General features: G+C 46.8%; 1 protein-coding gene across 1 annotated transcript in view; it reads left to right on the top strand.

The window, feature by feature from the left end:
- The window catches only part of ITIH5 (inter-alpha-trypsin inhibitor heavy chain 5), a 74,422-nt gene extending 47,755 nt beyond the window's left edge, over positions 1 to 26,667 (top strand). Inside the window, exons 8-14 of the mRNA XM_007126575.3 lie at positions 12,794 to 12,962; positions 16,501 to 16,810; positions 17,851 to 18,407; positions 20,968 to 21,021; positions 23,002 to 23,118; positions 23,839 to 24,216; positions 25,761 to 26,667. Of these exons, the coding sequence (XP_007126637.1) occupies positions 12,794 to 12,962; positions 16,501 to 16,810; positions 17,851 to 18,407; positions 20,968 to 21,021; positions 23,002 to 23,118; positions 23,839 to 24,216; positions 25,761 to 26,050 (1,875 nt within the window). The 3' untranslated portion in view covers positions 26,051 to 26,667. The remainder of the gene's footprint in view (positions 1 to 12,793; positions 12,963 to 16,500; positions 16,811 to 17,850; positions 18,408 to 20,967; positions 21,022 to 23,001; positions 23,119 to 23,838; positions 24,217 to 25,760) is intronic.
- Positions 26,668 to 26,922: the final 255 nt, after the last annotated feature.

Genomic DNA, 26,922 nt, shown 5'->3' on the forward strand with positions numbered 1-26,922 from the left:
CCTCTCACTGTTGTGGCCTCTCCCGTTGCGGAGCACAGGCTCCGGACGCGCAGGCTCAGCGGCCATGGCTCACGGGCCCAGCCGCTCCGCGGCACGTGGGATCCTCCCTGACCGGGGCACGAACCCGCGTCCCCTGCATCGGCAGGCAGACTCTCAACCACTGCGCCACCAGGGAAGCCCCTTTTTTTTTCTTTTTTTTAAATTGAAGTATAGCTGACGTACAATGTTGTGTTAGTTTCAGGTACAGCAAAGTGATTCAGATATAGATATTCTTTTTCAGATTCTTTTCCCTTACAACAGCGGTCCCCAACCTTTTTGGCACCAGGGACTGGTTTCATGGAAGACAATTTTTCCATGGACCAGGTGGGGTGGGGGGTGTGGTTCAGGCGGTAATGCGAGCGATGGGCGGCGGCAGGTGAAGCTTCGCTTGCCCGCCTGCCGGTACTCGCCTCCTGCTGTGCGGCCTGGTTCTTAACAGGAGTTAAGTTAAGTTAAGTTCTTAACAGGAGACTCCCCACCCTATAAGGCAGGGGTTGGGGACCCCTGCCTTATAGGTTATTTATTACCTATTATTACCTAAAATATTGAGTATGTTTCCCTGTGCTAGACAGTAGGTCCCTGTTGGTTGTCTGTTTCATATACAATACCTATTCTTATGCCAAGTGAGGAGATCACCTGAATGCTGCCCATCTCAGGTGAGTGCACAGAGGTCACCTGCCCTGAGAGGCTTCAACCAGCAGCGTGCTGTCGTGAGGAATGAATGGAGCTGCTGCTGTGATACACAGAATTAACTATCAGTGTTTCCTCATTTAGCTTTAAGCACACCTGGGGCATGTGCGGGGATGCAAGCCGCTTTCCCCCTGATGATTTGGATTGGACAGGCTGAGCATGAAGATGGAGACCACAGAGGTGCAGAGTGAGGCATCTCTGGGTACCATGAGGTCCTGCTGGTACATTCCTTTTAGCCCTTCTCTTCAAGAGCGTGTGGATATGCCACAGTTAGAAAGGGAGGATGCTGGAAAGACATTAAGATGTGGACAGAGTACCTTTTAAGTGGTGGGGGTCAAAGGAGGGCAGTCTGAGTTTTGCTGAGCAGCCCGGAAGAATGCTGGACAGGGCCAGCCCAGCCCAGAAGGACCTCGGGGAGGTGATCTGGTTGGAGGAGAGAGCTCCCTGCACACGTGAAGGAGCTCAGAAAGGAGGGATGCACGCTTCCGTGCGTACAAAGGAGATCATGTCTAAGAAATTTGGAGTCTCCAGAGGTTGGCACCATGCAACTGTCATGGAAATAAAAAATGGACAGGATAAGGTTTGGGTCCTCCTGCCTTACTTTTTCAGGCTGCAGGCCTTGTGGTTAGCCTCTGAAAGCATGACTCCAGTTAGTAACACAAGCATGACTCCAGTTAATGACACAATGTCCAGTTTCCCTCTTTCCAGTTTTCTAGGACAGGGGTCAGCAAACTTTTTCTAAAAATAACAGACCAGTGAATATCTTAAGCTTTACAGGCTGGATGGTCTCTGTCGTAATGACTGAACTCTGCTGTTGTAGCGCAAAGGCAGCTGTTGCAACGTGCAAAGAAATGGGCTTGTCATCTTCCCATAAAATTGTACTTATTAAAAAGAAGTAGCGGGCTTCCCTGGTGGCGCAGTGGTTGAGAGTCCGCCCGCCAATGCGGGGGACGCGGGTTCGTGCCCCGGTCCGGGAGGATCCCACGTGCCGCGGAGCGGCTGGGCCCGTGAGCCATGGCCGCTGAGCCTGCGCGTCCGGAGCCTGTGCTCCGCAACGGGAGAGGCCACAACAGTGAGAGGCCCGCGGACCGCAAAAAAAAAAAAAAAAAAAAAAAAAGAAGTAACAACCTGGATTCGGCCCCCAGGCCATGGTTGGCTGACCCGTGATCTAGAGTGACAGCTAATTGGTGTCCTCTAGGAATACTATTTCAGTTGATGGCATTTATCCTCATCTCCTGAGCTGCCTTTGTCCAGACAGTGCCACTAACAGATGCATGTCTCAGAAATACATTGCAAAACAGAGGTCCGGGACTCAGGGCCGTGAACAGAAGGCAGTGGGGGAAGCTGATGTCTTTTGGCTCAGACTCAGAAAATGAGGAAATAAATGACGGACGGGGGCAAAATATTTTTACCCTGGGCCGCCAATGAAAACTTGAATTTTTTTGTTGCAAGAAAAAAACCCTGCTCTTCAACAAAGATCATATACATAATTTTAAATAAATTGGAGGCACCCATTTAAAAAGTTTGTTGAGGCAGTTAAGATTGAGCTAAATGAGGTCATGTTTAAAAAGTTTTGAGGATCTCTGAATGAAGGTGCTATGTGGCTATCGTAGGAAGGAAACATGAACAATACAGAGCCTCGAGCACTCTTGCATTATCTGTTCAGAGTGCGGGCCTTGTGGTCAGCATCTGAAAGCATGGTCTTTGTATAACCCAAAGCCTAGCTTCCCCTTCCTGGCATCCTGACCTTGCACTTACGTCTTTCCAGTGGGGATTGCGGTCAGCAGACCTTCTCTGTAAGGGGCTAGATAGGAAACCTATGCTACAAGTAACAACGAGATAAATGCTATAAGTCAAAGAGGATTAAATGAGATAACAAATGTGGAATGATTATCAGAGTGTCAGAAAGCATTGTTATTCCTGGATTGCATCCGCTTGGTTGGCTGATGGAAAGGGGGTACAATTCCTAAGACCTGCCCAGGTCTGACATCACAGCCACCTTGTTCTCTTGCTTAGGACCCCACTCTCCCTCAGGATGGCCTCTTGGCTTTGACTCCAGACTTCAGATTCTCCAAGAATGAAATACATGTGGATTATGTGCTATGGGAGAGGTATGAGGCATGGGGATACAAAGGATAAGTAAGACAGAGCCTTTTCTCCCAAGAGGTCCAGAGAAGAAAAGTCATGTAGAAAATTGCATGCAAAGTGCTCCTGCTCCCTGTGATAGAGGTACATGTAGGGTCCAGTCACGGCACGATGGGGGTGCTGATCAGTTTTTTTTTGAGGGGTGGAGTAGGGGATAATGAATGCTTCCCAGGGGAGGGGATAGTTGAGTCTTTCAGAAGTGAATTCAGGGATGGGATGAGAAGGGAGAGGGAGAGAGAGATAACGTGCAAAAACATGGAGGCGAGAGGAAGAGTATATATAAGAAAAGCACCAGAGGAAGACAAACACTGTATGATATCACTGATACGTGGAATCTGAAAAATACAACAGACTAGTGAACATGGCAAAAAAGAAGCAGGCTCACAGAGGTAGAGAACAAACTAGAGGTTACCAGTGGGGAAAGGGAAGGGGGGTGGGGCAAGATAGGGGTAGGGGAGTAAGAGGTACAAACTATTAGGTATAAAATAAGCTAAAAGGATGTATTGTATACCACAAATATAGCCAATATTTTATAATAACTATAAATGGAGTATAACCTTTAAAAATTGTGAATCACTTTATTGTACACCTGTAGTTTATATGTTATACATCAAGTATACTTCAATTAAAAAAAGAGGAAAAGCATCCTATTTAAGTCACTTTAACGAAAGACCTTAGAATTCTGCTGGGGAAAGGAAATATAGATAATCAGGTGTTAATCAAATCCAACATGCCATGTATTCTAGATAGTGGAAAGAATTTGGTGGAAAGGAAAGGGCTTGAGGTACTTGACAAAAGATTAATGATGGAGGTGACCTAGGAGCTAGTCCTTGAAGATGGCAGGAAAGGACGCAGTGAATTCTTGGTTGGGGAAAAACATGAAGAAAGCTACGAGACAAGAGTGAATAAGTTATAGCCGTAAGGTTGTGGTAATATTTTGGATTAGATAACTTGAAAACCATTCTGATTGGAGAGGCAGGGATAGTGTCACAAGTCCTCAGGTGCACAGCTGAGCAAGCAGAGGACACATGGAAGGGACACCAAGGGGCAGAGTCGTGACAGACACAGGGACACCGCCACTCTCCCAGTCTGCTGGAGGGCGACTCCACTTCCTCGATTTCCTTGTGTGTACGATCCTCATGTGCTGATGTGCTGTGTATATTTCTTTCATAACTGTTCCACTGTTTCTCACTGACTGTGGCTTTTTCACAGCCTCCCCACATCCTTCTGTTATATTCTTGATGTTCGTCAGGGCACATTTCTGGGTATTTAAAGCGAGTAGCCTAGGTGGACCTATGCCAGGGACACAGAAATCATGAGAACTCATACCTAAGGGAAAGTTGGATGGGTCAAGGGGTGGTCAGAGAGTCAGACACCGCAAAAATCTGTAGACTGAAACGGGTAGGGCTCCAGAATCCAAGCATGCAGCTGGGCAATATAAACTTCAGAATCTAGACCTGGCACTGGGGACCAAGAACTCAATCCTCTTAGCCAGTAGGTGTGTCAGAACGTGGGTGGAGGACTCCATTTACAAAGATCTGTAAACTTAGGTGAACTTTTCTTGGTTAGCATCCTCTTATCTACTTCCTGTTTGAGCAGGAAGCCATACCTGTGAATGAACACCTGGAGCCTATGACCACCTGGATAGAAGTGGTGAGGTTATATTCTTGTCCAGAGTAAGAGGGATGGGATCAGCCGTGTGAGCAAATCGTGATAACTGCTAACCTTCCATGTGAAGAGAAGTGAAAAAGATGATCTCTCTCTTTTTTTTTTTTTTTTTTTTTTTTTTTTTTTGCGGTACGCGGGCCTCTCACTGTTGCGGCCTCTCCCGTTGCGGAGCACAGGCTCCGGATGCGCAGGTTCAGCGGCCATGGCTCACGGGCCCAGCCGCTCCGCGGCACGTGGGATCTTCCCGGACCGGGGCACGAACCCGTGTCCCCTGCATCGGCAGGCAGACTCTCAACCACTGTGCCACCAGGGAAGCCCAAGGTGATCTCTTTTGAGTCTTGAGTTATTTCTGCATCAAGCACGAGAAATAGATGTGCTTACAACATCATAAAGAATCAAAGAAATGTTATTGGCAAAGAGCTTTTTAGAAAAATGTACCATGACATTATTAGGTAAATACCTGATACATTTGTCAAAGCAAAGTCAAAACATTAGGTGATGGATTGTAATGTTATCCAGAGCATTCATATGAGAGTTTGCTTCTCAAGTTAGAATAATGTTATCCAAACACAGAGACTCATGAAATATAGTTATGTTTATATTGCAAAAGATGCTCTAATATCTAAACCTATTCAGATTTTTTTATTTAGCCAGAATTTAGTTGTTAACAACTATTCTCTTTCAGAACCAGTCCTGAAGTAATACTGGGATTTAGATCTGAACTTTTACTAGAACAGTGCTTTTCTCCTGCTATGAAGGAACAACCATTTAACATTTTTACACAGATTGGGTAATCAGAACCAGAGTTATAATTTAGCACAGTATTGCACTGAAAGAGCATTTGAAATTAGAATTCAAACAGTAAATGAAATTACAATAGCTTAAAATAATGTATTTTTAAATAGGGGAGCCTTATGATTTTGCTTAATTTTGAAAATATGCTCTTCATAATAGTGCAGACAATGTAGAGACCAAAGAAATAGTTTTCTCCATTTACTCCTAGGTGAAATTTCAGGTTAATATTTAGCACTTACTATAAACTGTTTTAAAATATTGGGAAATATGATGACTTCCATCCCCAATTTTCCAATTATATAAAGAAAGCTTCTGAGTTTCAGCTCTTGCTCTAAAGGAACACTTTGGCCAGGAGAAAAATAGGTTTAGTTTCTTTCAACAAGATTCCTCATATTGGACAGAGACACATTTTGATGATTTATGTTTCTTTCATTACAGTTTAAAGTTTTTATTTTTAATACAAATTATATAATGTGTTCCATTTCAGGAGCTATTTACGGCAGAGAGGAGACAGGAGGGCACCAGGCTTTGTGTTATCACTGTTTTCCTTTATGAGTTTACATAACCTCTTGAACTGTGCCTATACTGTCATCAGTGGGGTAACATTTTTAATATTTCAGGTTCTTCTCTGAAACCAATCCGTTGCTAGATTCTTTGGAAAGTGTAACAATGATATAGACACAAATATATTATGGAGAAATGGTCTTTCTCACTCAATTTATTGCCTTGCTCCTGAAATTGGGATTTTTTTTTAAAAAAACCAATTACTTGGTGGGTCAGTCTCGATACAGTTTCGGAAAACTTCCCTTCACATCATTGAAAGACCTGTAGCACGTCCATGTAAGGTTGTGCTGCCTTTTGCAGAATCCGTGTGAAATGCCGTGGTCTTGGAATACTGCCGCTGAAGCATAATTGCTACCCAGGGACTGGCGGCATCCAGCTGGCTTCTTGTGGCTGCTCTGGTCTTAGCTGTGACCTTGACTCCAGGGTGACGTGGGGTGTATGCCTGCGGAGGGCAGAGAGAGAGGCCGGGATGGTGGGCCTCTGTCCTCCTCAGTGCCGGCTTAGACAGGTGGTTTGAGGTTGCAGGGAGCACCTAATGTTGCAAACTTTGATGGGATAACAGACTATTTTTCATTGCTGTCTGTCCTTCCATTGGAAGGACTCCACTGCCAGTCCTGGACGCAGAGGCGTCCCCCTGCAGGCATCAGGAGGGACTACAGCTCACAGGAGGATGAGCTGCACACACCTCTGGTCCCCACCCGTGTCCCTTATCTCCACCCACCTGGGAAGGGAGAAGGCCCACCTGTGCCCAGTTCCTGTTTGGTGTATTTCACTCCCCAGTATTACCTCTCAGAAACTTAGGGCTGTTTTCAGGGTATGTATCTGCTGATCATGGTTCTCTTTCATGGCTCAAGCAAGACTTTTAGAAGGTCTCAGATTTCTCTTGTTTTCGATGAGAAAAATCATAGATGCTTTTCTCCCGGGTTCATCCAGAAGGAGGGTGTGGACCCAGGAAAGAGAAAAGGTCAGCTCCTCGGTAAACATTTTAGAACAAGGCAAGTGATAGGACTGCTTTGGAGCACAGCAAGTCCGTTCTGCTGAAAGCATGGCGTGGCTAGGATCTAGTACCCTTGAACTTGGATTTCCTCTATGATGTCACAACCCAGGGTCTGTGGTACAGAAGCCTTTTGTGTCAGAGTTAGTTGCTGGTGAGTGTGCTTTGGCGGGGACACAGAAGCGTCCGAGGAAAGCTGCGTCAGCGGGCACCCCGATGGAGTGGGCAGGCAGCTGGGTTTTCCATGGGCGCCACTGATGGGTCAGCCTGAGGGCGTGATTGCACGACGCTTGTCTCCTGGGGGATGTCTAAGAGTTGTTCACAACACAGTGGTTAGCACGGGGGGTGCTCACCCCCCCAAGGCTGTGCCAAGAGCCTCCAGCTACTGAGGCTCAGTTTTGCGGGGAGGGGGAAGGAAGGGCCATCCCTTATGAGTAGAACGGCTTAATGCAGGGCCCAGAGCCCGCAGGACAGAGCTGCCCAGCAGACACTCCCTTCCCCGGGAGCAGCCCTCGTGAAGGGCTGCGTGAGTGGAGAGTGAAAAGGGGGCTGTACCTCCCGGGGCCCGGCCCTGCGCCTTTCCACAGACACCATCAGGGAAGCCTACAGAGTTCCGCTTCCTGAAGACCCACTAGAGCAAGAGGGACCATCACCAGCCATGTTGAATGAATAGAGAATCTGAAACCGAGATCTTGTCTTTATTTATTCACATGCGCCTTGTTCCTGAAAGAATTTAAATGGACAGAGACGTAAAGGCTTACTGAATGATAAACCAAAGGCAGCACTGGAATTAACTTCTAAGACAAGTTTTCAAAGGAAATACTTCTTTCCCCTCCTTTCCACCCAAGGAAAGTACCTATAAGAAGAAGGATTCCGGGCTTCCCTGGTGGCGCAGTGGTTAAGAATCCGTCTGCCGGTGCAGGGGACACGGGTTCGAGCCCTGGTCCCGGAAGATCCCACATGCCCCCGTACCTAGAGCCCACGCGCCACCACAAGAGAAGCCACCTCAATGAGAAGCCCGCGCACTGCAACAAAGAGTAGCCCCTGCTCGCCGCAACTCGCAGCAACAAAGACCCAACACAGCCAAAAATTAAAAATAAATAAGTAAATAGAGAAAAAAAAAAGGATTCCTCACCATGGAATAGTTTCAAGCAGGGACTCATCCCTGTTCTCTGTGATTCTACGTGGCTCAGATTAAAAGGAATCTTGTCTAAATGCTCCTTCCAGGCCAAGGTGCTTCTTTACTATCTGAATAATATGAAGTTTTTCCTCTGTTCATTGTATCTGTGTACCTTTTGTATCTTTCTTCAGTCCAAACACAGCCTGGAATGTCATAAGGAGCCCTTCTCGTTACATGTACAGACTGGTCTTTGCAGATTGCCCTCTGGGACCCACAAGGAGTGGATCTGATCAATTGGTGCCTTCAGGGTAGCTCAGGCCTTCAAACCAGCTTGGATTGTACATTCTCTGCCTTTCTGGGCTTTCTCTGATCTTTCTGGAATGCGCTTACCCTGTCTTCTGGGCTGTACTCTGGGAAAAAGTCCGACCAGGTTTCTGTTCATCTTCAGCGTATAAACGCAGGGTGCAGAAGTATCAGCTGAAGCCTCCTCACGTTTACTCTTCTATCTGGACCCTTACCTTCCTCCTGCCTGTTCAGCCTTCTACAGAACGCAGAGCTCCCCAGGCCACCCGCCATCTAAGGAGACGGTCGGAGCTCGGAAAGGGTTAACGGATGGTGGTGGCTCCAGGCAGCTTCTGCCCAGGTCTCTTGGGATGAAGACTTGGAGACCAAAGGTTCTAAGGCAATTGGAAGTAGAGCCACTGGGAGCCCACAGGTCTGCCTGCCCTGGTGCACATGAGGATAAGTTACAGCTGTGGCCTTACAAGGTCATAAGAAACCCGTCGTTGCTGAGCTCAGGGGAGGAGGGTGGAGAGGCTCGAAGGACTATTCCTAAAGCAGAGCATCCATCACGACGGGGAAAAAATCAGCAAAGGAGCCAGGCCAGCCCCTCTCGAGGGCTTTAGCACGCTATTTAAGGATCCCTAAGGATGCCAGCAGCTAAACAAACGGCAGCCTTCTAACGAGTTTCCCCAGGTCCAGCCTGCACCCTGGGGTGCCCAGCCAGCTCTGAGCCCCAGCTGCGGGAACATTTCCAAGTGCCTCCCTCAGTGTCGGGCTCCAAACTGTGTCGTCTCAGGGATGGCCACCGCTTGCTGTGTTCCCATCTGTCACCTCCCAGTTGTAGACCTTCAGACTTCCCAGAGGTCTAGACTCTTGGACTGCGAATGACACCTAGCCCGTCTTTGCTCATGCTGGGGTTGTGTTGGCTCTGAGTGGAAGGAAGGATGAGGGGTCAAGGTGAGGCAAGCTTCCGGGAATTCCGTCAGCATCAGTGCTCAGGGCGCTCCACCCACATCTGTTTATTGTCATGACCTGATCTATTTATTTTTGCTTCAATGCTATCCATCATTCAGCTCTTGTTTCCTGCACATCATCCTTCTCAGTGTTCCCTGTCTTAGCTTCTCAAGAATGGGGGCTGTGTCTCTCTTACTTCCTTTGTATTTACGCCATAAAATTCCCTCTCTCTCTCTCTCTCTCCTTCTTTCTGTCTCAATTACTCATTCAACAGATATTTACTGACATACTGACAGCCCACAATGCGCCAACTGTTGTATTGGGAGGGTGAGGAGGAGCAAGGGGACAGCTGTTTTGTGGAGTCTAGCGTGACAGATGGACAGTTTATTCACCATTCACTTTTTTTCTGGAAAAATGTATCAAGACTCTGCCGTGTGGCTAGGCACAGCTGGGTATGACACAGGAGTAATGGAACAGAGAAAGCTCCTGCTCTCGGAGGCATGGAGCTGAGTTGGACAGTCAAGTTAATGCACAAATATGTAATGACATGCTCTCTATCGACGCTGTGAAGGCAGAGAACAGGGTGCCGGGCTTGAGAGGACAGAGAAACGAGTGAGCCCAGAACTAAAGGATGAGGAGGGGCCAGCGGTCATGCAGACTGTAGGGAAGAGCATTCCAGACACAGGGAACAGCAGGTGAAGAGGTCCTGAGGTGGGAAAGGGCTTGAGGAAATCATGATAATGCAGTATGATAAGTGCAAAATAGATGTGTGTGCTGAGAGAGGATCTCAGAGAATGGGGCCATTAATTTTTTGGCATTTAATCTTTTCCCCCCAGTTGTACCGAGATACAGTTGATATTCAGCACTGTGTATGGTTAGGTGTACAGCGTAATGGTTTGACTTATTGTGAAATGATTACCACAGTAGGTTTACTGAACATCCCTCATCTCATATAGATCAAGAATGCTTTTTTTTTCCTTGTGATGATAACTCTTAAGATTTTCTCTCATAACAACTTTTAAATATACCACACAGCAGTGTTAACTGTAGTCGTCACGTCATACATTACATCCCCAGCACTTATGTATCTCGTAACTGGAAGTCTGGACCTTTTGACCATCTTTATCCAATTCCCTCAACCCCCACCTGGTGCCCCTGGTAACCACAAGTCTGATCGCTTTTTCTATGAGATTGGGTTTTGTTCTGTTTTTAGATTCCATGTGTAAGTGATATCATATAGTATTTCTTTGTCTTTATCTGTCAGGGCCACACAGGTAGGAAGTGATGGATCCAGGGTGAACCCCAGCCCTCCTGCCCTTACAGTGAAGTGCTCTTCACCCCTGTGAAAGGTGGCAGAGGTCATGGCAATGACATGGCAATGACATTACATGGCAATGACGTAATGAGCATCCCCTACCTCATACCTCATATGCCACATCTCTTTCAATGTCTAGCAATAATGCTGTTTAGGGAAGGCAGTGCTTTCTCACAACATCGAGTTGATTGTTTTAGAAACTCTTGTCCAGGGTCCTGGAGCTTTTCTTTTTTCTTTTTTTAAAAAAAATTTTATTGGTGTATAGTTGATTTACAATGTTGTGTTAGTTTTAGGTGTACAGCAAAGTGAATCAGTCATACATATACATACATCTATTCTTTTTCAGATTCTTTTCCCATATAGGTTATTACAGAGTATTGAGTAGAGTTCCCTGTGCTATACAGTAGGTCCTTATTAGTTATCTATTTTATATATAGTATTGTGTATGTGTCAGTCCCAATCTCCTGATTTATCACTTGCCCCCTTTTCCCCCTTGGTAAACATAAGTTTGTTTTCTACATCTGTAACTGTTTCTGTTTTGTAGGTAAGTTCATTTGTACCCTTTTTTTAGATTCCACATATAAGCAATATCATATGATAGTTGTCTGACTTACTTCACTCAGTATGACAGTCTCTAGGTCCATCCATGTTGCTGCAAGTGGCATCATTTCATTCTTTTTTATGGCTGAGTAATATTCTATTGTATATATGTACTGCACCTTCTTCATCCATTCTTCTGTTGATGGACATTTAGGTTGCTTCTATGTCTTTGGTATTGTAAATTGCACTGCAGTGAACATTGGGGTGTGTGTATCTTTTCAAATTATGGTTTTCTCCAGATGTATGCCTGGGAGTGGGATTGCAGGATCACATGGTAACTCTATTTTTAGTTTTTTAAGGAACCTCCGTACTGTTCTCCATAGTGCTTGTACCAATTTACATTCCTACCAACAGTGTAAGAGGGTTCCCTTTTGTCCATACCCTCTCCAGCATTTATTGCTTGTAGATTTTTTGACGATGGCCATTCTGACTGGTGTGAGGTGATACCTCATTGTAGTTTTGATTTGCATTTCTCTAATAATTAGTGATGTTGAGAATCTTTTCATGTGCTTTTTGGTCATTTGTATGTCTTCTTTGGAGAAATGTCTATTTAGATCTTCTGCCCATTTTTTTATTGGGTTGTTTGTTTTTTGATATAGAGCTACATGAGCTGTTTGTATATTGTGGAGATTAATCCCTTGTAGGTTGCTTCGTTTACAGTCCTGGAGCTTTTCTGTTTTCAGTTTCCGATGGTTTCTTTCCTCTTTCCACAAGTCATGTCTGACTTACCTGCACACCTTTCATTCGCTCAGCGTCTCCGGATCTCACCTGTGTCACCTCTCTGCTTTCCTCCAGCCATCTCTCTGACCTCCCTTGCTTCTTTTCGGGATGCCCTCCCTCGTCTCTCAAGTTACCCAGTTCCTTTGAGTCTCATCCTCAATTCCCCCTTCTCTGTGACACCTTCTCACATCACTCCAGCCTGCAGTGCTTCGTTCTCTTTTAAATTCCAGTGGTATTTATCATTCGTACCCTTCATCTATAACTCATGAAGTGTCCGTGCATTTGTTCATCCGCTGAACTTCTCTCTAGCGCCTCCTATGTGTCAGGAGTTCTCCTCTGCTCTGGGTGATAAGAAAATAGTTGCACCTGCCTTCAGAGAGCTGACAGTGGAGGAAGGGAAAGAGGCATGAAGCAGACTGTAGTCATGACGGGTAATACGCACTTTTCTGTGTGAGTATGTTGAGGACAGTGCTAGCCTAAAGGAGAGAAGACTCTCTTTAGAGGAGCTAGAAAATGTTGCAGATACAGAATATAGCATGTTAGCTGGGTTTTGAATGACGAGGGGCTTGTCAGATGAAACAGGGGCGTGAGGCAGTAAGGAAGAACATTCCAGGTCTAGAGAATAGCAGTGGTGAAAGATACAGAGGCTAGATGCACCGTGGATTCCAGTAGATGGGATGGTTCATATATGAAACACCCATCCGTGTCTTATATAAAATTGTAACATATTAATGCTGGTGGTTTTGCCAGCTAGGTGACAGAGTTCCTTGACATTTATCAGAGTCCCTTTACGTAGCAGGCACTTAATTTTCACCCTGGGATTGTCCCCGGTGTGCAGTTTCCAAGCCAGGGGACGTGTGGACTCATGCGCTCAGACGTGACTGGTTTTGCTTTTGTGTTTGCCTAGACCAAAGATGCCCTTTTCACGATTCTGCATGACCTCCGACCCCAGGACCGTTTCAATATCATTGGATTTTCCAACCGGGTCAAAGTGTGGAAGGACCATTTGGTGTCAGTTACTCCCAACAATATCAGAGATGGCAAAGTCTACATTCACCACATGTCACCGACCGGAGGTAAACGTGCATCCTGCTTTGCCCATTCGCCTCGACGGGATACGTGAGTAGCTAACTTTCTGCCCAGAGACGAGGATTTGAAAGCTGGCGCTGATCACAGGAAAGGAGATAACAGGGGAGAGCTTTCCCAGGAGCTTGCTCCTCCTCTTCCAGGCCCCAAACTAAGATGGTCAAGTAAGTTAGTGGGTGGGGGGGGGGAATACCTGATAGGTTTTGGAGCCTTTCCTGGTTTATCTCACGGATCCCAAACAATGCAGCTCTTTTTGTAAATTGTTTTTTGGGGCGGGGAATGAAAGCCAAATGGATGATTCAGTGTTTCGTGTGTTTGAATACGAGCACCTTAGGAAGCAGCAGATGAAGCTGCCCTCCTGAGCCATTAGTCCTCTGGGACCCCAGGTGGCCTGGGCGGTGCTCTGGGCGGGAAGGGGAGGACTCTGAGGTTTTGCACACGTGGCTGGGGGGTCGTGATGAGGTAAGTACGCAGATGCGGGAGAAGGCCATAAAGGACTCCAAGGTTAGAGAATCAGAACAGTGTGTTACCAACTGTGCTGGATGTGAGTTCCTTCAACCGTGGACACAGAGCTGACTTCTGCTGTTACATCCGTGACTAGGACAGTGGGTGCGTGGCAGGTGCTCAATGTTGGAGTGTTTATTGGACCTGAACCTGACCCTTTGACACCGTTCTTAAAGGCCCCTGTAGAGACACCATCTCCTAGGCGTCTCAGATAATTCTTCTTTGGATACCTGGAAACATAGAAAACACCCATTTCTGTCCATCCTCTTCCATCTGAGTTTCTCATGACTCAGATATTTGTTATTTTCCATCCAAGGCAAAGTTCTGGTCTCCCAAATGAGCTTCATTTGGAACTTGATCTTGTTTGGATGGAATTGCGATTTACAAATGGGATTTCCTACCAGTCTCTACAGCAACACGATCTAGTTACTGTTTTACTGGTTGACAGGAGAAATGAAAGGTTATATTTAATATTACAGTGATGATCTACAGCAGGAAGTTGACCAGCAGGTCAAGTCTTTGAGGGAAGAAGCTCTCCTTCGTCTTTGTTTAGCCCCTGTTTCCTGTCATAGCTCCCGACCTACAGCGCATACTCAAAGAATATGCATTAAAATTATTTAAATTATTTTAATGGTACTGCTTGCTGCGGGAATCCTTTGTGTGTGGAAGGTGGAGATAAAGCTTTAGAAAACAGTTGTGTGTATTTTGGAATCTAAACCATAGAAACCTTATTGGTTTCTTTTATTTTTTTCTTGGTACTTCATTGTCCCAACCTCTGCAGGTGAACAGAAAATTAATCTGCTTCTCTCAGAAAAGTGTCATTTCAGGAGATGTCCCAGCCTCTGCAGGTGAACAGAAAATTAATCTACTTCTCTCAGAAAAGTGTCATTTCAGGAGATGAGCATAGATTCTGAAGCCAGACTGTCTGGATTTGAATCCGGCTCTACCAGCTATGAGTCATTTAACCTCTCTATACCTCAGTTTCCTCATCTGTAAAGCGAGGATAATAATGGACTTGTTATTAGGATGAGATGAGTTAAACTATTTAAAGTACTTAGAACAGTGGCTGCACATAGGAAGTCCTCTCTAGGTGTCAGATATGGCCATTTTACCCAAGTGGTCCCTCTTGCTGGTGCACTTGGGTCCTTTGATGACCCTGGGGGAGCTCTCGGCAGAATAGTCGGGGCAGCGCCCTGGGGAGAAAGCCCCCCCGTTGTTAAGTGTGCGGGAGATGCCCCAACTTAACGGATGTTCAATGCCAAGCCGTGCTGTGCTTCGGTGTTTCGTGAAAGAAAAGCTAAGCGCGCCCTTTGCCTGGGCTCTCCTGGTCTTTAAAATGCAGTGAGAGATTTGGCATCACTGTTACGTTCTAGAAGAGAAGATAAACACCTGCCTTTTGGTTCATGCCCACATATCCAGAGGCAGCGTGAAACTAGGCTGGGCATTCAGAAAGGCAAGTGAGTGAACCCAAAGAAATGTTTAAATACTCTTTCAGCTGTAACTTTCCCTTACGTTCGGGCCATGTGTACATTTTAGAACGAATTATCGATGTGTTTGCACAATCATAGTCATATGTATTTTAGCCAGAAATTCTGGAGGATGTGAAGCAGTGGGGAAAATTGTCTGGTTCACTCAAATATGGTACATTTTGCAGGGAGATAAAAATCACTCCAGTCAGGGGGATGGATTGTGGTGATGGGTACGCAACTTCATAAATTTACTAAACATCATTAATTGTGTACTTAAAATGGGAGAAAATTTTGGGACTTCCCTGGTGGTCCAGTGGTTAAGAATCCGCACTTCCTCTGCTGGGGGCATGGCATGGGTCTCTGGTCGGGGAACTAAGATCCTGCATACCCATGCGGCTCGGCAAAAAAAGAAAAAAATCCCTAGCGACCAAAATGCATGACATTTTTGGTATGTCAATAAGGCCATTAAAAACAAACAAACAAACAAACAAACAAACAAACCCCAGGGCTTCCCTGGTGGCGCAGTGGTTGAGGGTCCGCCTGCCGATGCAGGGACGCGGGTTCGTGCCCCGGTCCGGGAAGATCCCACGTGCCGCGGGGCGGCTGGGCCCGTGAGCCGTGGCCGCTGAGCCTGTGCTCCGCGACGGCCTGCGCGTCCGGAGCCTGTGCTCCGCGACGGGAGAGGCCACAGCAGTGAGAGGCCCGCGAACCACAAAAAAAAAAAAACAAAAACAAAAAAAAACCCCAGTGGAGTCAGAAAAAGGAAGTAAGTATTCACAGCTGCAGTAAGAGCTCTTCAGTTTTTCTTGGCGATGGTAGAACAGCAGCAGCAGAGTTGAATGAAATTCTTAGCTCATCCAGAAACCTCACGTTAGTTGGCAGTTTTGACTTCCACCAACCATCCGTCTCTCCATCCCCCAAGCAAAATACCTGTCCAGCACCTCCCACAGACACTGTCCCCTGACTTTAATCAGAGCCGCAACGACAAGCGTGTCTGAATTATAAACGGCAGGGGTAGGAGGTGTAAACTTGAAAGCCTTCGCTTGGTGGGGTCCTAACAAGCAGGAATGATCCTGAAGGGGCAGGAAGCAGGAAAGACAATGACAGCAATAAAAAAAAAAAAAAAAAAGAGTGAGTGCTTTAATCAGTATCCTCCAGCCCCAGGACACAAGTGAGGTCACCGTGATGGGCTCCACATCCCCACCTCCTCTGTTCTGTGCCGATCCCTTCCCTCTGGGACGCTTTCTTACCCTGAATTCCTGCACCCGGCACCCTCCTTCCCTTTCCAAAGCGATTCTCCAAAAAGGAGGTAGAAACCGTTCACGCTGAGGGAGCGGACACGCCTAAGCTGAGGTGCCATCAGACACCTTCAGGACAAGGTTATATAATTCTCTGCTGTTCCTAGCAGGCTGTGTGACATGGAGTCACCCCGTGAACGCAGGTGGCTGCTTCCCCCACGCGTCACTGCTGCGGGTGCCCGTGAGGAGCCCGAGAAGGTGCGTCCGGGTAAAGGAGGTGGCGAGGCTCCTCCGGTGTCCTGTTCTGTGTCCCGCAGGCACGGATATCAACGGGGCCCTGCAGAGGGGCATCGGGCTTCTCAGCGACTTCGTGGCCCACAGCGACATCGAGGAGCGCAGCGTGTCCCTGGTCATCTTCCTGACAGACGGGAAGCCCACCACCGGGGAGACCAACACCCTGAAGATACTCAACAACACCAGGGAGGCCGCCCAGGGCCGGGTCTGCATCTTCACCGTGGGCATCGGGGCCGACGTGGACTTCAAGCTGCTGGAGAAGCTGTCCCTGGACAACTGTGGGCGCACACGGCACGTCCACGAGGACCACGACGCCCGCGCCCAGCTCATCGGGTCCGTGGGCCTGTCTGTGTCCTTGGGGCGGGGGGAGGCAGGCTCAGCGGGAGGCTCGGATGTGAGGACGGACCCCGAGTCTGCTCATCACTCCTTTCATGGGAGACATCGCCATGGGTCTTGAAACTGGGTGGATCTGGGTTCACGTTCTGGTCCTGCCTTGTGACTTGAGGCTTTTAAGACTGTCTGTGCCTCGGTCTCCCCAACTGTGAAATGAGGATTCTGGTCAGGTGATAGAATTTAAGGAGAAAACCTACGTGAAGTATTGGCAGGACGGCTTTCACAGGTTAGGTGTTCCGTTAGCTCTTATGGTTATAACTGTCTTCCTGACACTTCAGAGCACTTCCTCATCTCAAGACGCACCTCAGAGATACTGCAGTTCAGTTCCAGACCACAGCAATAAAGCAAATATTGCAATAAAGCGAGTCCCACAGGTGGATTGCTTTAACAGTGCACATAAAAGTTATGTTTACATCACACTGTAGTCTATTAAGCATGCAATAGTGTCATGTACATACCTTAATTGAAAAATACTTTATTGCTAAAAAATGCTAACTATCATCTGACAATGCAGAATTGCCACAAACCTTCATTTTGCGAAAAAATGCTAGGTCCTTGAAGTGCAATAAAACAATTTATGCCTGTATTTACTCTAATTCCACCCTGAGAGGGAGGTGGGATAGGTAGCGTCAGCTCCACGTTGCCTGCTAGTTACAATGATCGTGTTTTTATGCTGAAGCACAATGGGCAGTTGAAAGTGGTCGCTGACTGTGTTATGTTCTGGGGTGAAGAGGAAACCAGAATTTAAGTCTGGCAAACGGTGAGGGAGCTTGTGAGATAGTGAGTTCTCCGTCACCAGTGGTGTGCAAGCTATGGCTGCACGGCCTCCTGTCTGAGATGTTCTACTGGGTGGAATGTTGGACTTGGTTGCTTCTAAGATCAGATCCGCCCCCCCCAGACAGCCTGTGATTTCCTCTAGGACGTGACCTGCCCGCAGCTAGTGTAGGCCCCGATTCTCCCTCTCTGTTCCTCCTCTCCAGGTTCTACGATGAGATCAGGACCCCGCTCCTCTCGGACATCCGCGTGGATTATCCACCCGGCTTGGTAGAGCATGCCACCAGGACCCTGTTCCCCAACTACTTCAATGGCTCGGAGATCATCATCGCGGGGAAGCTGGTGGACAGGGAGATGGACCGCTTGCACGTGGAGGTCACGGCCAGCAACAGTAAGAAGTTTGTCGTACTCAAGAAGGACGTGCCTGTGGAACCCCGGAGGATGGGGAACGACGTCCCGGGGAGCCCCAGGCCCAAGGGGGGTGGCCAGGTGGACCCCAACCACCTGGAGCGTCTCTGGAGCTACCTGACCCTGAAGGAGCTGCTGAGTTCCTGGCTGCAGAGTGAGGAGGAGCCGCAGAGGCAGCAGCTGAGGCAGGAGGTACAGGCTCTGGCCGTGAACCATCGCTTCCTCACTCCCTTCACCTCCATGACGCTCAAGTCAGCACCGCGGACAGAGACCCCGGAGGACGCCTACGGCACGTCGGCGGCCACAGGGCCCGAAACGGTGATGCAGAGCCTGAGGGGCGCCCACCTGCAGCCAGGTAAGGGCGCTCTCGGGATGGCCCTTCTGGCTCCTTTTCAGGCCAAGGTCGTCCGTTTTACTCTCTCGTATTATAATGCTTATAAACAATGTTCTCTACCTGCAGCTCCTAGCCTTCAGAGAGTGCCTTAGCTTGTGTTTGTGTTGTTATAAACCATGGATCTCTATAGAGAAATTCGAGAAAGTAAAGTCAGGCTATCGATAAATCATCAATATTGAGTGCCTCCCGTGAACCAGGCATTCTTGGAGGCACAGGGATGAACAGACAAGTAAACAAATACTCATTTTTAAATGCCTTTCTATATTTTAAGTACTTCAATTATGTCATTTATGCATATGCTTGATATTATTTTCCTGAGAAAATAAAATATCATTTTATAGAGAAAATAAAATTTTATTATATATTTTATTTACTCATATTTTATTAATTAATTTTACTTATAATTTTCTAAATTAAAGTTTTTATTTTTTAAATTTAATGATTTTGTTTACAATTTAATAAAAGATATTATGATATAGGAGGAACTAAGTTCTGGATGCTCAAGAGAATCCAGAGTTTAAACAGAAATTTTTATTATCTGTCGCAGTGCCATTTGTCAGGGGAAATTAGTAGCACCAAGAATGGGAAAAGGACAGGAAAAGCAATTCAACAAAAGCAGAGGGTTATAGTCTCAGTAAAGCTGTTTATGGAAAACAGCACTTTTTTATGTGTGACATTTTTCTTAACTTCCTGTCAGGTTCACACGTCCTAAGGTGAGGGAACTGACATTAACACTGCGCCTCATTTGATCCTCATATCCTCAACTCCGAGAATCACCTGGGCATGGCAGGGAGAGCACACGGTTAGGATCCAGACAGAGTTTCAGCTCACGGCTCCTCCTAGCCAGCTGTGTGGCTTGGGGCAGGTTTCTGAACCTCTCTGAGCTTCCATTCCCTCACCTGTGAAATGTAGATAGTAATATCTTCCCTGAAAGGTTGTTGCAAGGATTAAATGTGTAGAGGCCTTGGTATGTAATAAGTGTCCTACACATGTGAGATACCCTTTCCCATGAGGAGTGTAGAACTAGAAATTTATTGAAAAGTTCAGACCTGATGTAGGGGTGAAAAATGATATGTTGCCTTTTTAGAAAGAGTGGAACTTGTCTTGGCAAAACTAGTACAATATTTGTTCTGATGAAAAGGATGAAAAGTAAGTTGCATGATGTTGTTACATCATGCTACAAGATCCATGCCACGTCCAGGGAAGATGGCTTTTTGCGTAACATCTTGATTCAGTGTCTGCAGCTCAAATCTCAACAGCTTCAGGAGAGAGCAAACTCAAATGACACGAGACTCAGAGGGCCAAGAACACAGATGAGGGTATAACTGACTGATTGCTCAGAAGGCTTGTTAGACATAGGATTTCCCTGAAGATGATTTTTTAGTTTTAATTTTATGATTTTTTTGAGTGTCTGTGACAGTTTAAGCCTCCTCAAAGCATTCAGACTGAGATGTCGCTCCTCCTTCGTGGTCGGCCTGATTCTGTCTGTGTCTGGCTGACCAGGGACCAGTTGGAGAAGGGGGTGCTTAAAAAACATTGAGATACTGTGATCTTCATTTTCTGGGGGGCAAAAATCGGTTAAGAGGAGCATAATCTTAATATAGACAATTTGAAATAAGATATTAATTTTATTTTATTGACAGAAAGTAATTTACTTTTAGGTTATTCTTTAATTGAGTGTTTATTTTTGCCGGCTGCTTTGTGAATTGTACTTACACACATGGCTGTAGACCTGGATTATCGCATTATCTTTTTCTTTTACATTCTTGTATATTTTTGGTTGTTTTAAATTGCTATTTTGCAAAAAACACATAACGTAACATTTACCATCATAACCATTTTTTCCATTCTTTTTTTTTAACTGAAGTATACTTGCTTTACAGTGTTGCATTAATTTCTGCTGTACAGAAAAGTGATTCAGTTATATTCTTTCCCATTATGGTTTATCAGAGAATACTGAATATAGTTCTCTGTGCTATACAGTAGGGCTTTGTTGTTTATCCATTCTCTATATACAAGCTTACATCTGCTAACCTCAACCTCCCACTCCATCCTTCCCCCAACCCCCTCCTCCCTGGCAACCACCAGTCTGTTCTCTATATCGTAACCATTTTTAAGTGTGTAGTTCAGTAGTGTCAAGTATATTCCCATCGTTGTGAAACAGATCTCCAGAACTTTTTCATCTTGCAAACCTGAAACTCTGTCCCCATTAAACAACTTTGCTGTCCCCCCTCCCCCATAACTATACCTTAAGAATGATAGAATATTTTCTCCTATTATATACACAGAAATCACAGACAAGAAGAATATTATCGAATTTGTAGAGGAATAAAATAGTTACGCCTCGTCATTTACACCTTCACTTTGTGTTGCGAGGCCAAGAGCCTCCTTTAAAAGAGATGTGTTTAAATTGTCACAAACGGATCTGAGAGCTGTATTTCACTCCTCTCAGCCCTCTGTACCTATCACTTCCTCCTCTTTAATGAATAACGGTGGTGGATCTCTTCCTTCTCCTCTCTAGGACCTGCTCTCAAGAAACCATACAACCCAAGGATTAAAGTCTCCAAAACCTCAGGTAAAGGAAAGAATGTGCTGGTGTGTGATTTGAGAGTTGAAATGTTTAGGAAGCGGATGACCAGGAATTTCCCGAAGCCAGTTAGAACATCAGCTCATAGGACGAGATGTGAGGACCCATATTTACTTAGTGCAAACCGGCAGCGTGGGGCAGTTCTCAAAACCAGGATCGTCATTAATCCATCACATAAACCCCACGGGTAACACAGTCCTGAGGAGCCTGGCAGGAGCCCTGATAGAAGGGTGGATGGACAGAACTACCCATGCGTCATGATTGAGCTGGAAAGACGTTTGTTTTTAGAGATCTGAAGTATGCTTGCTTCTAGCTTCTGGTGTTACAAATATCTGTGACAATGCAAGGTTTTTAAACATTATTATTTTATTATTTTCATGATCCTTGGCTTTAGAAGGGAAGAACAGATAACAATACCCTAAAATTTCCCTTGGCCATATCCCTGGGATTATAATAAAAATCTGGATGGAATAAGGGCTGGGTTTTATTCTTCAAATGTACACATCTGCCTTTGTGAGTCTTTCTTATTGCCTTGCTTCCGATGTGCTGGGCGTGCAGGTTCACGTAGCCCAGGACAACCTGGAGATTAGCTCTGGGGAGAGGAAACACATGGTCTCCAGTGGGTAGCGTGTCGTTCCTTTGAACACACATGCTTTACGGAATGCAGGAAATCTTTCCTCTTGGATGCAGCATGGAGTAATGACTTCCAGACCTCTCCTCTCTTTTTTGGAGCAGGCAGCATCTTTCCTTATAAAGGGATTTGGAAGATTGGAGTGGAAATAATATGGTGTGAGCACAAGAAACTCTCAGAGAACTGTCACGTAGTTATATTTGTACCCACAGAGTGCCAAAAATACGGACTTTTATCTTTAATGGGTGTTATTTTTTTCATCTACAAAAGACCAGTACCTTGTATTTCTTTATTAAGTTGCCATTCACTGGGTGCTTGGGGCACTTTACAGTGAGTTGAACCAGATTCTTCCAAACACCCTTCTGAGTCACGCTGGGGACAGAGAGGGTTTTTCAGCAGTTCCACCAAGAACGTTAATTGGCTTGTAGCTTGAAAACACTGAACTCCTGGCGCATACCCCCCACCGTATACAAATGCGTATACATACATGTACACGTAAAGTAGAGAGGAATTCAGGAACACATTGTGTTTGGTGTATAAATTAGAGAGAAACTAACCCTCCAATCTCGCGAGAAAAGAGAATTGACGTAGACTCTTGGGAAATATTTTGTCTATACAGTAAGAGGCAAGACTGTACATCTTTAGCAGAGGCGAAAATAAGGAGAATGGGTAAGGAACGGGGGCCAGCCAAACTTTGTGGTCTTATCCGCGGACACAAATTTGAGAGCGGTAAAGTCAGTAGGACCCAGAGGAGGGATTGCCATGGTCATTGCTGGCTGCACCACCTGACCTCCCGTTGACTCTGTGTCCTTTACTTCTCACCAGCCCTAAACTGGGCTTGGTCATTACTACTCATGCAAGGGCTGTGTCCATCTGGCGCTGTGAATGACTTAAGGGCCAAGGCACTCTGGTCACAGGACAGGAAGTTCTCGTCCGCATCTCTTCACCGGGGAGGGCAAAGGGGGAAGAAAGTGATTAGTGGAAGCCACACAGGGAATTGAAGAATGTGGGCTCAGTAGTCATGGGGAGTGTAGGGTGATGCCCCGCTTCCCTCTAAAGTTCAGTTGTCTATGTTTGACTGCAGTGTGGTGACAGGAGCATCATATTTGAATTTAGGGGACCTGCATTCAAATATTTACTTTCCACGAACTGACTGCGTAACTGGTGCATCATTTCACCTCCCAGTCATCTTCCTCGTGTAGACACGGAGGATCCGTTGTTGACAGGGTTAAGTCAATAACTCATGAGAAAATAGAAGAAGAGTGCTTATGCAGAGAAGGTGCCCAATAAATGTCTTTTCTTTCTTTCTCTCTCCCGTTCTCATCCTGTTCTGGCAGCGGATGGAGACCCCCATTTTGTTGTGGATTTCCCCTTGAGCAACCTCACGGTCTGTTTCAACATCGATGGACAGCCCGGGCACATCCTGAGGCTGGTCTCTGATCATGCGGACTCTGGTGAGTTCTGCCTAGAAAGTGAAAGAACTTGAGTTTTGGGAGTGAAAAAAAAAAACCCTAATCTTCGCATTCTACCCCACTGCTCAGTGGTGTCCCAGGGTCTCCAAATCAGGAGCAGTGGAAACTGATGGGTAAGAAAATACTGTGTCAGGGCCACACAAGAGTTTGGGGAACTATAACCAGACACCGGAATGAAAGCAGACAAACATGTCCAACCCTTTTTTAGAATTTTTATTTATTTACTTATTTTTTATTCACTTTTAAATTTTTATTGGCATATAGTTGATTTACAATGTTGTGTTGGTTTCAGGTGTACAGCAAAGTGAATCAGTTATGCATATACATATATCCACTCTTTTTGTAGACTCTTTTCCCTTATAGGTCATTACAGAGTATTGAGTAGAATTCCCTGTGCTCTACAGCAGGTTCTTATTAGTCATCTATTTTATATATAGTAGTGTGTATATGTCAACCCCCTTTTTATGATATTTTCACCCAAACGTACATCAGCTTCTCCTACCCAGGACGTTGGTCAAAAATCACTCATACCTTCATGCATTCGTTCCTTCCTTCATTCAGTGGGCACTGGGTGGTCCCTATGTGTGAGCGGAAGTTCTTGGTTCTAGAGGTACAAGTGAGGAAGGAAATTCTGATGAGAAGCCCTCTCGTGAAAGTGGGGGTAGTTTTTCTAACCACTGCTCTCTTCCCCCCGCCTTCAAGGCGTGACGGTGAACGGAGAGTTGATTGGGGCCCCCGCTCCCCCAAATGGCCACAAGAAACAGCGCACTTACTTCCGCACCATCACCATCCTCGTCAACAAGCCCGAGAGGTCCTACCTGGAGATCACGCCCACCAGGGTCATCGTGGATGGTGGGGACAGGCTGGTCCTCCCCTGCAACCAGAGCGCGGCCGTGGGGAGCCAGGGGCTGGAGGTGTCAGTGTCCGCCAATGCCAGGGTCACCATCGCCATCCAGGGCAACGTGGCCTTCGTCATCCTCCTCCACCTCTACAAAAAGCCAGCCCCCTACCAGCGAAACCACCTGGGCTTCTACGTCGCCAACGGCCAAGGCCTTTCTGGCAACTGCCATGGCCTGTTAGGTAGGTGGCTGCTCTCCACGCTGGCTCACAGCACAGAATTCAGTTTCCCAAAACGAAGCTGATGCTGCCCGTATCTTTACTTGGTTGAGAGTTTCCACGGGAATGTGGTCTTTATGTAGCTCATGAAAAGTCTATTTCTTTTTCTCTTTTCTTTTTTTTTTTGGCACATGGCCAATTTTTCTTTTTGCTTTTTTTTTTAATACAGTTTTTAAAGGTTACACTCCATATACAGTTACTACAAAATGCTGGCCATATTCCCCGTGTTGTACAACACATCCTTGAGCCTGTCTTACACCAATAGTTTGTGCCTTTCACTCCCTCATCCCTCTCTTGCTCCTTCCCCCTCCCCCCTGGTAACCAATAGTTTGTTCTCTATGTCTGTGACTCTGCTTTTTTTTTTTGTTATATTCACTAGTTTGTTGTATTTTTTAGATTTCACATATAAGTGATATCATACAGTATTTGTCTTTCTCTGGACTTACTTCCCTTAGCATAATGCACTCCAAGTCCATCCATGTTGCTGCAAATGGCAAAATTTCATTCTTTTTCATGGCTGAGTAATATTCCACTGTGTACCACATCTTCTTTATCCACTCGTCAGTTGATGGACTGCTGCTGCGAATGTTGGGGTGCACATATCTTTTCGAATTAGTGTGAAAAGTATACTTCTTGCTTCCTGACACTTTTCTAGAATAGGAGCGGGCTGATAAACTAATTCACACAGGCCTTAGGGGAAAGGGAGCAAAGAAGTGAGGAGTCCTTCTCTCCAGGTCTGGTTCTTTACTCTCAGGGAGAGGATGCAAACACATCCCATGGCCCAGCACCAGGCGGGAGATGCATGGCCCCTCCCCGGGTGGCACCCCATGGCTGGGAGCCTCGGGCAGCCCACTCTGCCTGGCTTTCCTCCACGTGCAATTTCATGTGGGCGCTTTTCCCACAAGTAAAGAGGGAGCCACTGCCAGGGCTCGGTTTAGAAAGCAGGATTTCCTGGCACTCGAGCTGGACACGTCTCTGTGCAGCTTGCCTGGGAAGCTCCTCTCCCAGACGCAGACTGCTGTCCCTTCGGCCTTGGCAATGCCCTCCCTCGACCTGGAGGATGCTGACCCTGCTTTCCACACCCTCCGCCCAGTGCACACCCACTAAGTGCACATATGGCAGGGCTCCTCCAGAGGGAGGAGAGCGGGGAAGACCGGACCCTTCTTCCCTCGTTATTTGCCCCCATCTCCTCCTCCCGCCTCAGTAGGAGACCGGGCATCTCTTTTTGTGGGTTGGGCATCTTTCCCGTGGTAGCTTCCAGAAGTGGAGGCCACTACCAATACACTCAGGTCTCTCCTCCCCACACCCTCCCCGGACACTGGAAAGGGTGGAGCACCTCTGGGAGACTCCAGCCGAGGACCACAGTCACTGCTCTGATGTCATACATCCCCTTCCTCTGGGTCACACCCGCGCATTTGCTGGCCATCGGTGCCCGAACTGACGTTAGATTTTGTTCAACCACGTTGCTCGCACTTGACCTAGACCTGACGTCTCTTTTGCCCTCTCAGGTCAGTTCCTGAACCGGGAGGCCAGACTCACTGGGCTCGGCAAGAGCCCTGCCCATCCTTCCGTGCCCGAGACAGGCGAGAGGTCTGAGGCCGTGCTCGAGGTCAAAGGACGCCAGGTCCCAGTGGTGTGGAAGCAGAGGAAAATCTACAACGGGGAACAGCAGGTAGACTGCTGGTTTGCCCGGAACAACGCCGCCAACCTGATTGACGGGCACTATAAAGACTACCTGGCGGCCCATCCTTTTGACTCCGAGACCACCTTTGGGCCAGTCACATCCCGGGGACTCTGACGCCAGCAGCCGTAAGGCAAGAGTGTGTGACAGGGAAACGTCTTCGGGGACCCCGTGGTGTGGTTCTTGTCGCTTGGCAGGTAGCCGCCGCCCAAGACTCACCCCTGGTGGCGGGGTGGTCTACCCTCTGCTTGAGCAAAGGGTGGGGTCAGGATGTTGAAGCAAGAATGGGATTTCCTGCTCCTCCCCTCCCCCTCCCCCATCTCCAGTAGAGAAAGATGGTGGCACCAAAGGGACCAGTCACGGTTAAAAGCAAGTCTCTATCTTATACCAGCTGGCTTGTCCATCTCACAGCCTACCACAAGGTGACTCTGACGAAGGAAGGTGGCCATCAAGTCTGTTTTCTCTGTGGAAATGGCCAGGCTTGGGCACTCTGCTTTTTGCCTTATACGAATGCATAGGCGTCTCTCCTCCTAGCCCGCTGCGTGCTCCGGATGTGCGGCCAACCTCTGCCTCAGGGGAACCCCTCCTTGGGCCCAGGCCACGAGTCATGAAATAGCGCATAGATTTGCTCACTGTAAACCATTCGGTCTTTTCTTAGGAGAGGATTTTCTTCTACTGTGATGTCTTGCCCTTGAAAATTTGTTTTCGTTTTTTAAAAATTGACTCAAAATAGAGACTCCGCATGCCAGATACCGGTATTTTTCGAACGGGCTTTGGAAATCACTTAACTTTGCTGTTGGAGATTCTCCTATTTATTCCAGAAAGCTGAGCGCTTCTAATAAACAGGGCAGCCCACGTGGGTGTATTTCACTGGCCTGTCTCAGTGCTGGAGCGTCGGCCAGCCGCGTGATGAATCTTTCACTTGGCTCTTCAGCCTCGGTCCTGATTCCGACCCGATTTGCTCTCGGTCCCCCGGGAGGTGATAAATC

This window comes from Physeter macrocephalus, chromosome 11, assembly GCF_002837175.3.
Source record: "Physeter macrocephalus isolate SW-GA chromosome 11, ASM283717v5, whole genome shotgun sequence".
Taxonomy (NCBI): Eukaryota; Metazoa; Chordata; class Mammalia; order Artiodactyla; family Physeteridae; genus Physeter; species Physeter macrocephalus.